Raw genomic sequence first — 15,770 nt, 5'->3', positions numbered from 1 at the left:
AGACGAGCTATCAGAAGATAACTTCAAACACTCCTTTGAGCAATGGAAAATTCGCATGGAGCAGTGGTTAGATGGTGGATGGAGTATTTGAGGTTGTAAACTGTCACACTCCATGCATTCTGAGGTATTTGGCTCAAAATTGTGAAGTCCCATGACAGTCCACACTGCTCTCAAGAGTTGGGAATGGAAAAAATAAAATGAAATTGAAAACTGACTCTCACTTGGACCTCCATGAAGAAGATTGTGTGTGTTTCCACGATAGGTGCATCCTATCTCTAGGCTGATAGTTGAGGTGTGACGTAGCAGCATTCCATTCAGAAGATTAGGGAAGGCCGCCAGATTTCAACAAGCAAACCGTGTCAGCATCTCATTGCTCATTCATCACGAGAACTCCATAAATATGCAGACAATAGTTTGAAAGTGTGACCACAATGGAATTTCTCTGTCTTGTTACTCAGGTAACAATAAAATTTCTTCTACAATCATACAGCCATTTGACACAATATCTCTCTCACTTGCCTTTGTTCTTTGTGTATTTTAGCATTTGTTCGTGATATTCTCCTGTTGGCCGAGCAGTGATTTGTGATAATATATCATCTACAACTTCAACAATTTAAGCCCCCTGTGACACTCATTTGTATGTTATCATATCAAGTAATTGAGCTTTTTGATCTAAGCTTGAGGATTTCATTCAACATGCACTTCTTTGATTCTGTCAGCAACTTGAAAGGTAAGACTATGTATAGTGAGGAATTGGGAACAAAATCATTTGTATTTGCTTTTAAAGCTCTTTTTCCTTTCTGAATTTTCAAACAAAACAAACTACTACTATGTAATCTGTATCCAAGTTGAACTTCAACTTCATTATTGCATGCCTCCAGTTACTTTTTCAGTAAGGCTCTCTTTTAAACTGATTGCTTCAGCACCTTCTGTCATTATTTGCTACTAAGAACTTTTTTAAGATAATGGTTAACTATTAGAACTACTGACAGCCTAGGGAGAGCCAGTCCTGACAAAACTCTACCACCTGGTGAGCAAAATGTATGAGACAGGCGAAGTACCCTCAGACTTCAAGAAGAATATAATAATTCCAATCCCAAAGAAAGGAAGTGTTGACGGATGTGAAAATTACCGAACTATCAGTTTAATAAGTCACAGCTGCAAAATACTAACGCGAATTCTTTACAGACGAATGGAAAAACTAGTAGAAGCCACCTCATGAAAAATCAGTTTGGATTCCGTAGAAATGTTGGAACACGTGAGGCAATACTGACCCTACAACCTATCTTAGAAGCTAGATTAAGAAAAGGCAAACCTACGTTTCTAGCATTTGTAGACTTAGAGAAAGCTTTGAAAATGTTGACTGGAATACTCTCTTTCAAATTCTGAAGGTGGCAGGTGTAAAATACAGGGAGCGAAAGGCTATTTACAATTTGTACAGAAACCAGATAGCAGAAATAAGAGTCGAGGGGTAGGAAAGGGAGTGAGACAGGGTTGTAGCCTCTCCCCGATGTTATTCAATCTGTATATTGAGGAAGCAGTAAAGGAAACAAGAGAAAAATTCGGAGTAGGTATTAAAATCCATGGAGAAGAAATAAAAACCTTGAGGTTCGCCGATGACATTGTAATTCTGTCACAGACAGCAAAGGACTTGGAAGAGCAGTTGAACGGAATGGACAGTGTCTTGAAAGGAGGGTATAATATGAACATCAACAAAAGCAAAACGAGCATAATGGAATGTAGTGAAATTAAGTCGGGTGATGCTGAGGGAATTAAATTAGGAAATGAGATGCTTAAAGTAGTAAAGGAGTTTTGCTATTTGGGGAGCAAAATAACTGATGATGGTCGAAATAGAGAGGATATAAAATGTAGACTGGCAAGGGTAAGAAAAGTGTTTCTGGAGAAGAGAAATTTGTTAACATCGAGTATAGATTTAAATGTCAGGAAGTTTCTGAAAGTATTAGTATGGCGTGTAGCCATGTATGGAAGTGAAACATGGACGATAAATGTTTTGGACAAGAAGAGAATAGAATCTTTCGAAATGTGGTGCTACAGAAGAATGCTGAAGATTAGATGGGTGGATCACATAATTAATGAGGAAGTGTTGAATAGGATTGGGGAGAAGAGAAGTTTGTGGCACAGCTTGACTAGAAGAATGGATCGGTTGGTAGGACATGTTCTAAGGCATCAAGGGATCACCAATTTAGTATTGGAGGGCAGTGTGGAGGGTAAAAATTGTAGAGGGAGACCAAGAGATGAATACACTAAGCAGATTCAGAAGGATGTAGGCTGCAGTAGGTACTGGGAGATGAAGCAGCTTGCACAGGATAGAGTAGCATGGAGAGCTGCATTAAACCAGTCTCAGGACTGAAGACCACAACAACAACAACAGTTAACTTTTATTATATGAGTGAGGGCAGGTGTATGACATGTGCAAAGACTAGACTTGAAACTAACTGTTTTGCATAAAAATCAGATTTCATTTTCTCATTGTCAGTGTGTTAGAGTACCTCCATGGAACATAGTACTCTGTGATTCTCCTTGGCAGTGCATACAATGTTGGTACTTCTGAGCACAGTTTCTGAAATGTCCTAGGGATTGGTGCTATCAAAGTCCATCTGAAGCACACTGTCCAAGGCTTACCTCAAATAAATAGTTTTGAAATATGAACATGCATAATATATCATCTACATGTAAGTAACAACTTTGGGGCACTACTGTGTTCCTATTGAATTATATGACTCCAACTGTAACAAGACTAACTGTGCACATACTTGTTCACCCGTATAGACAAGAATACGGAAAATATCGCATCTCTGGTGCTTATGATGAATTTATGAGTTTAATTCGGCAAATGCCTCTACTCTCACACTCTTTTCAAAATTGTAATCTTCTTATACTGACGTTAATTTCTATCTGCTTCTACACATTTACATGACTGCTCCGCAATTCACACTCAAGTGCCTGGGCAGATGGTTCATAGAACCACTTTCACTCTATTTGTCTACCACTCCACTCTCGAATTGCGCATAGGGAAAGTGAACGCTGAAATCTTCCCACACAAGCTTTGATTTCTGTTATTATATTACAATTATCATTTCCCCCTAGTAGGTGAATGTCAACAAAATATTGTTGGATTTAAAGGAGAAAGTTTGAGACTGAAATTTTGTGAAAAGAAATCGCCCCAGCAAAAACATATGTATTTTAATGACTGACACCTTTGCTCGCATATCACATCCGTGACACACTCTTTCCTATTTCAGGATAAATGAAAAAGAGCTGCCCTTCTTTGAACTTTTTCGATGTCCCCTGCGAGTCCTACTGGATGAGGCTCTGGTACTGCACAGCACTACTGGAGCACAGGATGGAGAAATGTAGCGTAGGCAGTCTCTATAGTGGCTTTGTTGCATTTCCCAGCTGCTGCCTTCCTTACAATATTATGCATGTGATCATTTCAATTTAAGTTGTTTGTAATTCTAATTCCTGGGTATTTAGTCACATTGACAGCCTTCGGATTTGTGATTTACTGGATAACTGAAATGTGGTAGATTCCTTTTATTGCTCATGTAGTTGACCTCACAGGTTTCATCATTTAGGATCAGTTGCCACTTTTTGCACTATACAAGTATCATGTCTAAATCATTTTGTAATTTGTCTAAATCATTTTGTAACTACAATTGTATGAAAAGGATAGATTGCTACTCAACATATAGCGAAGATGCCAAGTTGCAGATAGGCACAACAAAAAGACTGGCAGACAAGTAAGCTTTCAGCAGCCAAAAACTCCTTCGTGGGAATTTGGCAAAAAGAAAAAAAAAGAGAGACGACACACACACACACACACACACACGTACGTACGTACGTACGTACGTACAATCTTAAGAGGGCTGCTCAGATTGTCGCCTAATTCATTTATGTAGATAGGAGCAGCAGAGGGCCTATAATATATTCTTGGGAAATGTCTGACATCACTTCTGTTTTACTCAACTTCTTTTCATCAGTTACTATGAACTGTGACATTTTTGACAGTTAATCACAAACCCAGACACAAAACTCAAAAGCTATCTAGAGAGATGCAATTTGATTAGGACCCCCTCGTGAGGAATGCTTACGAAAGCCTTTAGAAAATCTTGGGAATTTAGGAATCTGTGGCTTACGATAGTTGCAGTGGTTAAGTGAGAGGCTAAGGTTAACGCAGCAGCCAGTAGTAGAGGAAACTGGTGTCTGGGTTGCTCAGTACGGCAGTCGTAAGGTGGGGGGCGGAAGGTACTTATACTGTTGTGCTGTACTTTTGTGTCTGTGCTATTTAGTTGCGTATAATACACTTTTTGAAATTCTTAGTGTAACAGGGATTGGAAGGTTATCTTTGAGTTGTACAGAAACAGGACTGCAGTTACACAAGCCAAAGGATGTGAAAGGCAGGCAGTGGTTGAGAATGGAGTGAAACAGGTTATAGCCTATCCTCCATGTTATTCAGTGTGCACACTGAGTGTGTTAGAAAGGGAATTAAACTTAAGGGAAAATAAATAAAAACCTTAAAGTTTGCCGATGACTTTGCAGCTCTTTAAGACATAGTCAAGGACTTGAAAGAGCAGTTGAATGGAATGGATAGTGCTGTGAAAAGAGGTTACCACACCGAAAATTTTCATTTCTTCTAGGTCTTTTTGAATATCATTGATCTTCTTATTTATTTCTTATTGTTACAGAAGTATTGGTATGTTTGTTTATTTCATATGTTAATTCAGTGACTTTCAGAATATGATTTGTGTGATTTTTCAAAGAGGTATTTTTTCGTGGTTTTTATTTTATTGTTTCGAAGATGCTCCAACACATCTTTGCATTGTGCTCCAGGGTCTTCATAATCCTAAAGCCCAATTGTATTGTCTCTGATAACGGTGGCCCTTCCTTTATGTATTTACTGTTGTTTGCCTTGTCATAAACACAGGCACACTGTAATCAATTTCAAGTGTAATAAGGTAAATCATGTGCAGATATTCAATGGAAGAATTGTCATGGAGCATGCTACTGAGTATTGTTCATCACTTTGTGAGCACTTGCTAAATTTGATTGTATAATGGTGTTGTGTGTGAAATAAAGTAAAGAAACATGTGCACGAGATATATATATATATATATAAGTGTGTGGGGTGATATGATCAACAACTTGCAGCAAAAGATACTCTGCATTATAGTGGCATTATCTTCTAATAGTGCAGTTCCTAAAGCATTTCAATGAACATATTGCTCTCTTGTTCATATGTCTGGAGTGATACATTCATAAAGCGAGGTGCCCATGGGAGGGATCAACTTCTTGGTGGTATTGACAAAAAATTATTTCATGTGATTATTTACACCCTTCAAAATAATGTAATACTCTGAGTCACAGTGACACATACAAGTTGTGGGTTTGAATCTCATTGAGTGAATTAAAATTTTAAAATCTTTATGAAAATAACTCAGTCATTATTTTTATGCAGATAATTGGTTAACATGTTATTTCTAATCCTTTGCACATCACTTTAATCATTGTTTTAACTTCTTTGCATCTCTTTTTCCATATTTTTTTAACTATCATATTTATGCATGTTAGTGTAATTATTTTTATTTATCACTCATAATTAAATGTTTGAAAATGCTGCTTTCAATAAAAAAAATACAAAATAACCTATTTATATTGGCTGAGAAGTGGTGCCAAATATATGTTTGTTAAAATATATACATTTTTCTACATTAAAACAAATTCTTGTTGCATAGCAGACAAAATTATGCACTGTCCTACACTCGTAGTCTCTGCTGGAAATATCACTTTGCCACGAAGAAAAACAATCCTGATCCCACTCCTAATGATCCAACTCCCCAAGACACTATCCAAATTGAACCCTGCCTGCAACAGTTCCGTCCTCCATCACAGCGGGACCCACCTCCTCTTCCTCAAAATCACCCTCTCCAAACCTTCCAGGAATTTCTCACTTCCAGTCTTGCCTCTCAATCTTTCTTGAAAAACCTTAATCCTACTGCCAACATCACCACAGCCGAAGCCCAGGATATCTGTGATCTGAAAACTGACCGATCCATCATCATTCTTCCGTCTGACAAGGGTTCCACGACCGTGGTACTTGATCGTTGGAAGTATGTGGCTGAGGGACTGCGTCAGCTTTCAGACAACTCTACATACAAAGTTTGCCAAGGTAATCCCATTCCTGATGTCCAGGCGGAGCTTCAAGGAATCCTCAGAACCTTAGGCCCCCTACAAAACCTTTCACCTGACTCCATCAAACTCCTCACCCCACCGACACCTCGCACTCCTACCTTCTACCTACTTCCTAAAATTCACAAACCCAAACATCCTGGCCGCCCCATTGTAGCTGGTTACCAAGCCCCCACAGAACGTATCTCTGCCTACGTAGATCAACACCTTCAACCCATTACATGCAGTCTCCCATCCTTCATCAAAGACACCAACCACTTTCTCGAACGCCTGGAATCCGTACCCAGTCTGTTACCCCCGGAAACCATCCTTGTAACCATTGATGCCACTTCCCTATACACGAATATCCCGCACGTCCAGGGCCTCGCTGTGATGGAGCACTTCCTTTCACGCCGATCACCTGCCACCCTACCTAAAACCTCTTTCCTCGTCACCTTAGCCAGCTTCATCCTGACCCACAACTTCTTCACTTTTGAAGGCCAGACATACCAACAATTAAAGGGAACAGCCATGGGTACCAGGATGGTCCCCTCGTATGCCAACCTATTTATGGGTCGCTTAGAGGAAGCCTTCTTGGTTACCCAAGCCTGCCAACCCAAAGTTTGGTACAGATTTATTGATGACATCTTCATGATCTGGACTCACAGTGAAGAACAACTCCAGAATTTCCTCTCCAACCTCAACTCCTTTGGTTCCATCAGATTCACCTGGTCCTACTCCAAATCCCATGCCACTTTCCTAGACGTTGACCTACATCTGTCCAATGGCCAGCTTCACACATCCGTCCACATCAAACCCACCAACAAGCAACAGTACCTCCATTATGACAGCTGCCACCCATTCCATATCAAACGGTCCCTTCCCTACAGCCTAGGCCTTCGTGGCAAACGAATCTGCTCCAGTCCTGAATCCCTCGACCATTACACCAACAACCTGAAAACAGCTTTCGCATCCCGCAACTACCCTCTCAACCTGGTACAGAAGCAGGTAACCAGAGCCACTTCCTCATCCCCTCAAACCCAGAACCTCTAGCAGAAGAACCCCAAAAGTGCCCCACTTGTGACAGAATACTTCCCGGGACTGGATCAGACCTTGAATGTGGCTCTCCAGCAGGGATACGACTTCCTAAAATCCTGCCCCGAAATGAGATCAATCCTTCATGAAATCCTCCCCACTCCACCAAGAGTGTCTTTCCGCCGACCACCTAACCTTCGTAACCTCTTGGTTCATCCCTATGAAATCCCCAAACCACCTTCCCTACCCTCTGGCTCCTACCCTTGCAACCGCCTCCGGTGTAAAACCTGTCCTATGCACCCTCCCACCACCACCTACTCCAGTCCTGTAACCCAGAAGGTGTACACGATCAAAGGGAGAGCCACGTGTGAAAGCACCCACGTGATTTACCAACTGACCTGCCTGCACTGTGACGCTTTCTATGTGGGAATGACCAGCAACAAACTGTCCATTCGCATGAATGGACACAGGCAGACAGTGTCTGTTGGTAATGAGGATCACCCTGTGGCTAAACATGGCTTGATGCACGGCCAGCACATCTTGGCACAGTGTTACACCGTCCGAGTTATCTGGATACTTCCCACCAACACCAACCTATCCGAACTCCGGAGATGGGAACTCGCCCTTCAGTATATCCTCTCTTCTCGATATCCGCCAGGCCTCAACCTCCGCTAATTTCAAGTTGCCGCCGCTCATACCTCACCTGTCTTTCAACAACTTCTTTGCCTCTGTGCTACCGCCTCGACTGACATCTCTGCCCTTACTCTTTGCCTTTAAATATGTCTGCTTGTGTCTGTATATGTGCGGATGGATGTGTGTGTGTGTGTGTGTGTGTGTGTGTGTGTGTGTGTGTGTGTGTGTGTGTGTGTGTGTGCGAGTGTACACCTGTCCTTTTTTTCCCCTAAGGTAAGTCTTTCCGCTCCCGGGATTGGAATGACTCCTTACCCTCTCCCTTAAAACCCACATCCTTTCGTCTTTCCCTCTCCTACCCTCATTCCTGATGAAGCAACCGTTGGTTGCGAAAGCTTGTAATTCTGTGTGTGTGTTTGTGTGTTTTGTTCATGTGCCTGTCTGTCGGCGCTTTCCCGCTTGGTAAGTCTTGGAATCTTTGTTTTTAATATATTTTTCCCATGTGGGGGTTTCTTTCTATTTTATATATATATATATTAAAAACAAAGATTCCAAGACTTACCAAGCGGGAAAGCGCCGGCAGACAGGCACATGAACAAAACACACAAACACACACACAGAATTACTAGCTTTCGCAACCGATGGTTGCTTCTTCAGGAAGGAAAGACGAAAGGATGTGGGTTTTAAGGGAGAGGGTAAGGAGTCATTCCAATCCCGGGAGCGGAAAGACTTCCCTTAGGGGAAAAAAAGGACAGGTGTACACTCGCGCGCGCGCACACACGCACACACACACACACACACACACACACACACACACACACACACACACACACACACATACACAGACACAAGCAGAAACCGCTCCCGGTCTGATGTCTGCTTGTGCCTGTGTATGTGCGGATGGATATGTGTGTGTGTGTGTGTGTGTGCGCGAGTGTACACCTATCCTTTTTTTCCCCTAAGGGAAGTCTTTCCGCTCCCGGGATTGGAATGACTCCTTACCCTCTCCCTTAAAACCCACATCCTTTCATTTTTCCCTCTCCTTCCCTCTTTCCTGACGAAGCAACTGCCAGTTGCGAAAGCTCGTAATTCTGTGTGTGTGTTTGTGTGTTTTGTTCATGTGCCTGTCTGCCGGCGCTTTCCTGCTTGGTAAGTCTTGGAATCTTTATATATATATATATACACAATTTATTAAAAACAAAGATTCCAAGACTTACCAAGCGGGAAAGCGCCGGCAGACAGGCACAATTAACAAATCGCACAAACACACACACAGAATTACTAGCTTTCGCAACCGATGGTTGCTTCTTCAGGAAAGAGGGAAGGAGAGGGAAAGACGAAAGGATGTGGGTTTTAAGGGAGGCCTTTAAATATGTCTGCTTGTGTCTGTGTATGTGCGGATGGATATATGTGTGCATGTGTACACCTGTCCTTTTTTTCCCCCTAAAGGAAGTCTTTCCCCTCCCAAGATTGGAATGACTCCTTACCCTCTCACTTAAAACCCACATCCTTTCGTCTTTCCCTCTCCTTCCCTCTTTCCTGAAGAAGCAACCATCGGTTGCGAAAGCTAGTAATTCTGTGTGTGTGTTCGTGTGTTTTGTTCATTGTGCCTGTCTGCCGGCGCTTTCCCGCTTGGTAAGTCTTGGAATCTTTGTTTTTAATATATTTTTCCCATGTGGAAGTTTCTTTCTATTTTATTTTTATATAAAAACAATTAGAATCATATGTACAGTGATTTCCAAGGGAAAAAGTGAGATTACAATGATGTTGGAAAGGATTAGAAATTAAAAAAAACATACATTTAAACCAGTTAACTAAACAAAATTTGTCAGTCATTTCAATAAGAATTTAAAAGTAAAGTTGTCAAACCACTTGATGGCATTCAACCCACAGCTTCCAGTGAATCAGGAAATTACCATTACTTTGAAGGCTCTAAGAGTATCACGCAAAATTGTTTTTCGTCAGTTACTAGCAAATGAGAGCCAACTAAGGTGAATGGCTGCAGGATATATCTGGGACCTTAACCTACACTACTGTGTAGGTGGTTTCAAAAAGTTCATCCCACTCCTGGGGACTTCCTCGTGCCGGAGAAGTTGGCATTTATATGGAGATGTACTAAAATGTCACTACTCTGCTAATGAAACAGCATTGAATGAAAATGATCCCATTGACTTTTGGCCCACTTTTATGTTATGTGGTGGCTTGCAGACAGCAGCAGTAGTGGTGGTGGTGGTGGTGATAGTAGTAACACTATTACTGGTATTGTGTATCATTGGAAACCTAACTGTTTGTGTTTGTTTTTATGATTTCAGTCATGTGAACAAGTGGGTCACGATCAGGAACTGCCAGTTATCATCAAAGAAGAAATTGTAAGTACATGTTGGCCACATTTGTTGACTATCTTCTTCAATAGAAATTCATTAGTGTTTACATAGTAGAACCAGTATAGACTATATGGGAAATCTACAATGTGCTGTTGTATACCAGCCTTTCTCTTGGTGTAAACAGTGTTCAAATAATGTTTGGTAATCTAGCTATTTCTCATTGTGCTGTGATGTCGTTCTGTTTGTCACGCAAGTCAGTGTGTTATTTACAAACCCATTTTAGCTTCTTTCTTTTAATGTGACTGTAAGAAGCCTAAAGTAATTCACTGGCATCAAACAGAGATCTCAGTTTGAGAATGAAATTTCTGAAAATAAACATTTGGAGCACGGCATTGTACGGAAGTGAATCGTGGTCTGTGTAGAAATGGGAAAAGAAGAAAATCAAACAATTTGAGATGCAATATACAGAAGGCTGCTGGAAAATTTAGTGGGCTGACAAGAGATGATGTAAGGTGGAAGTGAGGAAAGGACTACGTGAGACACACTGATTAGAGCAAGGACAGGATCATGCAACACTTGTCAGGCTTCGAAGGCAGAGATCAGGGTGTATATGACCCAGGAGATCCGGAAAAAACATGGGGATTTTTTTAGAATTCCTGGGATTTTTCAACATTTTAGTTTTCAGTTAAATTTTCGTGATTTTGACTGGTAAGAACCAATGCTCTAACTAAGGATATTGCTGTATCCGCTTCTGCAGAGTAATACTGCAGCAATGAAACATGAACGATAGGGGGGGGGGGGGGGGGGGGGAGACGAAAATAAAACTTACGTTGCAAAGGAAATGCACCATATACAACAAAAAAACACAGTGCTCATGCAAGTGTCTGCCAACAGCAAAATGTGTCAGAGGCTTTGGGAAGACTATGCAATGCTTCCTAACAACAAATTGCCTCCGATGAACGTGATGTGACAACTGTGATTCGTTTGGGCAGTTCCAGGCAGGCAATTGCGCCTGTGTAGTTGAGTCGCGTATGAGTAGTGCCTTCTCCCGCTTCTGGCTACAGATGTGTGGCTGGGAGCCACTACCTAATCTTGCCCCGGTTCAGAAGTATTGCTCTCACAATAAATGAAAACAAAACGGATTTCTGGGGTCAAGAGCCATCAAATAATTAAAATATGTTCGCATACTTACAAAAGGCTAAAATATCTTATTAGTTCCAGATTTTATTTCCACCTTTTTGACAGTAAAGCATTGACCGCCTTGCAGAACAATGAAGTTATTTTTGTCTGTTTGCTAAACAGATTTGGCTTTTGTTAATCTTTTCTGCTTAGGCAGTCAATTTGTTTGAAACGAAGTGTTTAATTTCAGACTGTTGGCTAGTTTCAACAGTTCACTGCATTTCAAGTGCACTTTTCCATCTTATAGCTTTTGCAGCATTATGCCACAATAAAGAACCAAACATGAGATAGTACAGTGCTGGTACTCAAAGAAAATTTACATCTGAATCTGGACATACGAATGTGAACATTAAGCCGAATTATGCGTTTTAGTATGTTTCACGAAATTCCAACGCTTCTGAAGTGTCCTCTGATGTCTTGTTTCTTATATGACATAAAGCAAGAACTTCTAATGTTTTACACAAACGAACATATGGCCTTCCTGTGTCATCATAGGTGTGCAAATATATTGGCACCTGTTATCTGGTGTTCTCTGGAAACTACTGTAATGAACGTATTTCTAACAGATCGCGGAAAGATATTGTGAATGATGGTTTGAAAAGCGTCACTTTAAAAGTAAATTTCCTTTTACGCATCGTGTACTATGTGCGAGAATTTATGTTGAATATCTTAAATCGCAGAGCGTTTGACTCTAATTTAAAATCAACTTTTTCAGGACGACCATCTAGAAGGACTTTGAGCCCAAAAGATCAGACATTTACGTTGTTGTTAAAAATTTTACTTCCACATTTGTGTGATGTATCTTGAAGTGTAACACGTGCAAAAAGATCAACATTATATGTGGAAGCCTAGCTTCTCTTGCAGCTTATTAATCTTAGAGACCAATATTATGCGTGACAGCTTTGCTTTTCTTGTAATTTAAACCATTAACTTTTCTTATTTGTGTGTTCGCACTACTTAAGAGTGATCTTGCTATTGGCTGACTACACCACATGTCCTACGCTGTCATCACCTGGCGAGATCATGTGACATGAGCTATGACGGGCTTACAAAAGCGCATCACAATCTCAATTTTGTTTTCTATAGTGCCGGGAAATGCTACGTCGGTGTATAAAACCGTAAACATTCAAAGGATTGCTAAGTTTTACAGTGCCGAGGAAAAATATACTGTCACTTAACACGGAAAAATTGTATTTTCACCCAGGAGAAAGTGCATTTTCAACCGGGAAATACGGTAATTTTTTTTCTTGTCCACGTATACACCCTGAGAGGTTTCAGTGGCATCTGGGTCTCGAGATCGTGTCTACGTGTGACCTCGACGGCAGGTAAGCTGGACGTACCCTCTGCTGAGCAGGTTTCAGCCGCATCTGGCCTGTGGTGGGTTAGTTTGAAGTCCCGTGCAGCTTGCTGTCTCAGTGTGGTGCTATCGACCGTGCGTCATAGCAGTTCCAGTAAAATGACCCGGCACCGCTACCTAGGGCTCGGGAGATGACAGCTGTGGATGGAAACGCACTGTTTTGGCAGGTGCTGCACTACGGCCCGAGTCTGGACACAGCTGATGTTGAGCTCAGGACGAGGTCACAAGTGGAGCTTTCACATCGACCAGCAGGCGGCACCTGAGCTCGTACCACTGGCGAAGTACGCAGACTGCTAAGTAAGCGAGTTGTCAGAGGGGAGCAGACAGTCTGAAGGGTTACTGCGACTTGTGCTAAGCATGTGCACTCATTTTAATGAGGTTACGGGAAGGCAATAGATTAGAACCCTGACAGGGTAATGAGATAAGTGTGTAGCTGTCTCGTACATGTACAAAACTGACAAACTTTTTAACTTCATCTAGAGAAAAACTTATGTTGTGGACAACACTTAATGGTTTAATAGACTTTGTTACTAATAACTTTGTTCCATTTTAATGTTGGGCTGTCCTACTGGTCCTTGTCACCACTCTATTTACTAAATGGACTACCTCTACCTCTGCCGTGGGTTTCACTGCTTCAACTAGCAACTTCCACAGCTTTGCACCTCTACGCTAATTGTGGGGTGCAGTGTTTGTTGTGGTCGATAGAGAAGTCTCTTAGTAGGAGTCTCGTGGAAATGTTGACTCGGATGTGGGCTGAGAAGTGTTTGTGGGCTGTTTACAGTGAGTAAGCACTGGAAACCGGTTTAGCCAGTATGCAGTCTGGCCACTGATGCTTTTCGCTGTAGTGTGACAGATTAGAAGAAAACGGGCAATACTGTGGGGTATTTCAATAAGAAATTACATTAAATTGAGTAATGGAGTTTTGTTTCTTTAGGCAGCGAGATAACTGACCATGTCTGAAGTAGACAGGATAAAAAGCGGACTGGCACTGGGAAGAAAAGTGTTTCTGAAAATTACAAAAACGTTTAATATGAATTCGAGTGTACTAGGTGTTCTCTAAAACTATTTTCTGGAATGTAATCTTTAATGGAAGTGAAATAAATATAGACAATAAGTAGTTAAAGCAAGAAGAGACTAGACACTTTTTAAATGTGGTGCAACAGAAGAAAGCTGAAAATTCGTTGTGTAGATCGAATGACTAATGAGGAGATTATGATTTGAAATGAGGAAAAAAGCATATCCGTGGCACAATGTAACTAAAAGAAGGAGCTGGTTGTGTGGTGTTTTGGTGGACGATGTTGTGGAATATTAGTAATTTATGTCTTCCTTTCCTTTTTCATTCTCAACTGTGTTAGTTTGTAAGCCTTTTCTCGGACTGGGACTGTATTTCTGTTGCTGTTTAGATAATCCACAACACCTTTAGAGGCTTCTGTCAAATAATATAAAAACTCATTATTTTTTACCAGTAACCCATCTATTGACTTCCTTGGTGTACATTATCTGTACTTTCTTTCAATTCTCGAGATCAATCAAAGAAGGAAACCAGAAAAACACATCATTTGTTTGAAAATCTTATTCTCTGTTGTTCATTTGTGTGTCTCATCTTCGGAAACCTGTGCCTCTCGAAAGCAGGCCAGCAGTCCTCACAGCTTCCAGTCTCCCCCTAAACAGGTATGCCATCTCGTGAAGTTAGTGCATTTGCCATCCGATTGGCCATGCATCATCCCTTGATGTGAACTGATACATGCAAATAAGGAGCAACCACCTTGCACAGTATCTGTACTTTTACCAAAATCTCCTTTATAATGTAAAGTTATGAGTTACCATTTGTCAGTAAGTGTAGGCACGAGCGTGTGTGCGTGCACACGCACACACACACACACACACACACACACACACACACACACACACACACACACACACACACACACACACACTTACGGTGATGCGTATCAGCTTAGTTGGCAACACACGTCTTGCAATATGAAGTAGTCATCAGTTTCATACTGGGGTGAAATATCGGGAAGGGGGCTTCGAAATTATGGAAGTTTACCAGAACTTAGTGTATTCAAGCGTGTTCATCACAGTGCTTACCGTCGGTCTGCATTTAACGTATTTGTGATGCTTCTCTTTTATCTTTGTCCCTCTTGTCGCGACAATGGGTGGGTCATCGTCAGATGTCCTCCTGTCCTTGTCGAGGATCAAACTGACACTTCTGAAAGCTGAGATAGTTTTTTGTATGATTGTGTGTCTATCAGTGATACATGGAATTTTGCCTCTTTAAGGCAAGTACTGCCCTCTTGTATTTTCAGTGGCACTTAATTTGACAATTGGAGCATCTTTATTGACGCAAATGTCATAAAAAAACATAAAGACAGAAACAAACCGCTACATTAGAGCAATAATTTCCAAATTGTGGAGGCAAAATAAGATAACATCCAGGTCGCTTTGAGCCAGATGATCTGCTGTGACACTACATGAGATGTATCCGTTTTTTGCTATAATTATTCACATGTGTCTTGTACACAAACCAAATGTTACGGACTATTGGAGCAATGAGCTAATGCTAGATTCCTCTTTACCTCCAAAAATCATGAAAAAGAGACAGATTTAGATCAATTTATTTTATACTTCGGGTGAATAACAATGAGAATGACATACAAACCGTGATCCTACACACATAATCTGACCTTTTTTTGATAACTTTGTACTGAAAAGCAAGAACAGTTTTTATCCTGGCAAGAATCTCGCAGTTGAAGGTATGTGCCCATTCAGAGGGAGAATTCGATTTCGAGTATATATCGAGAACAAACTGAGGTAAAAATTTTTCATTCTAAGTGATTATCAGCAACAGAATATGTTTTGAACTGTGAAGTGTACGCTGGTGCAGCTGAAAAAGACAACAGTGCAGATTAAGTGGTGCTACGTTTGTGCAACAGTCTACATTCGGGTCTTACACTGAATGTGGACCGGTTTTATACTTTTGTAAAATTATTTGAAAGATTTTTCGATGAGAGCACATCTACTGTTGGCACAGTAATGAGAAACAGAAGAGGCTT

The 15,770-nt window shown here is 41.0% G+C and overlaps 1 protein-coding gene across 1 annotated transcript in view; it reads left to right on the top strand.

Moving 5' to 3' along the window:
- LOC126295370 (uncharacterized) overlaps positions 1–15,770 on the top strand; it is a 154,496-nt gene that overhangs the window by 122,473 nt on the left and 16,253 nt on the right. Inside the window, exon 9 of the mRNA XM_049987851.1 lies at positions 10,164–10,220. Coding sequence (XP_049843808.1) covers positions 10,164–10,220 — 57 coding nt within the window. The remainder of the gene's footprint in view (positions 1–10,163; positions 10,221–15,770) is intronic.

This window comes from Schistocerca gregaria, chromosome 11, assembly GCF_023897955.1.
Source record: "Schistocerca gregaria isolate iqSchGreg1 chromosome 11, iqSchGreg1.2, whole genome shotgun sequence".
Taxonomy (NCBI): Eukaryota; Metazoa; Arthropoda; class Insecta; order Orthoptera; family Acrididae; genus Schistocerca; species Schistocerca gregaria.
Note: the sequence above shows the minus strand (reverse complement) of the source record. Positions and strands in the feature narration are given on the sequence as shown.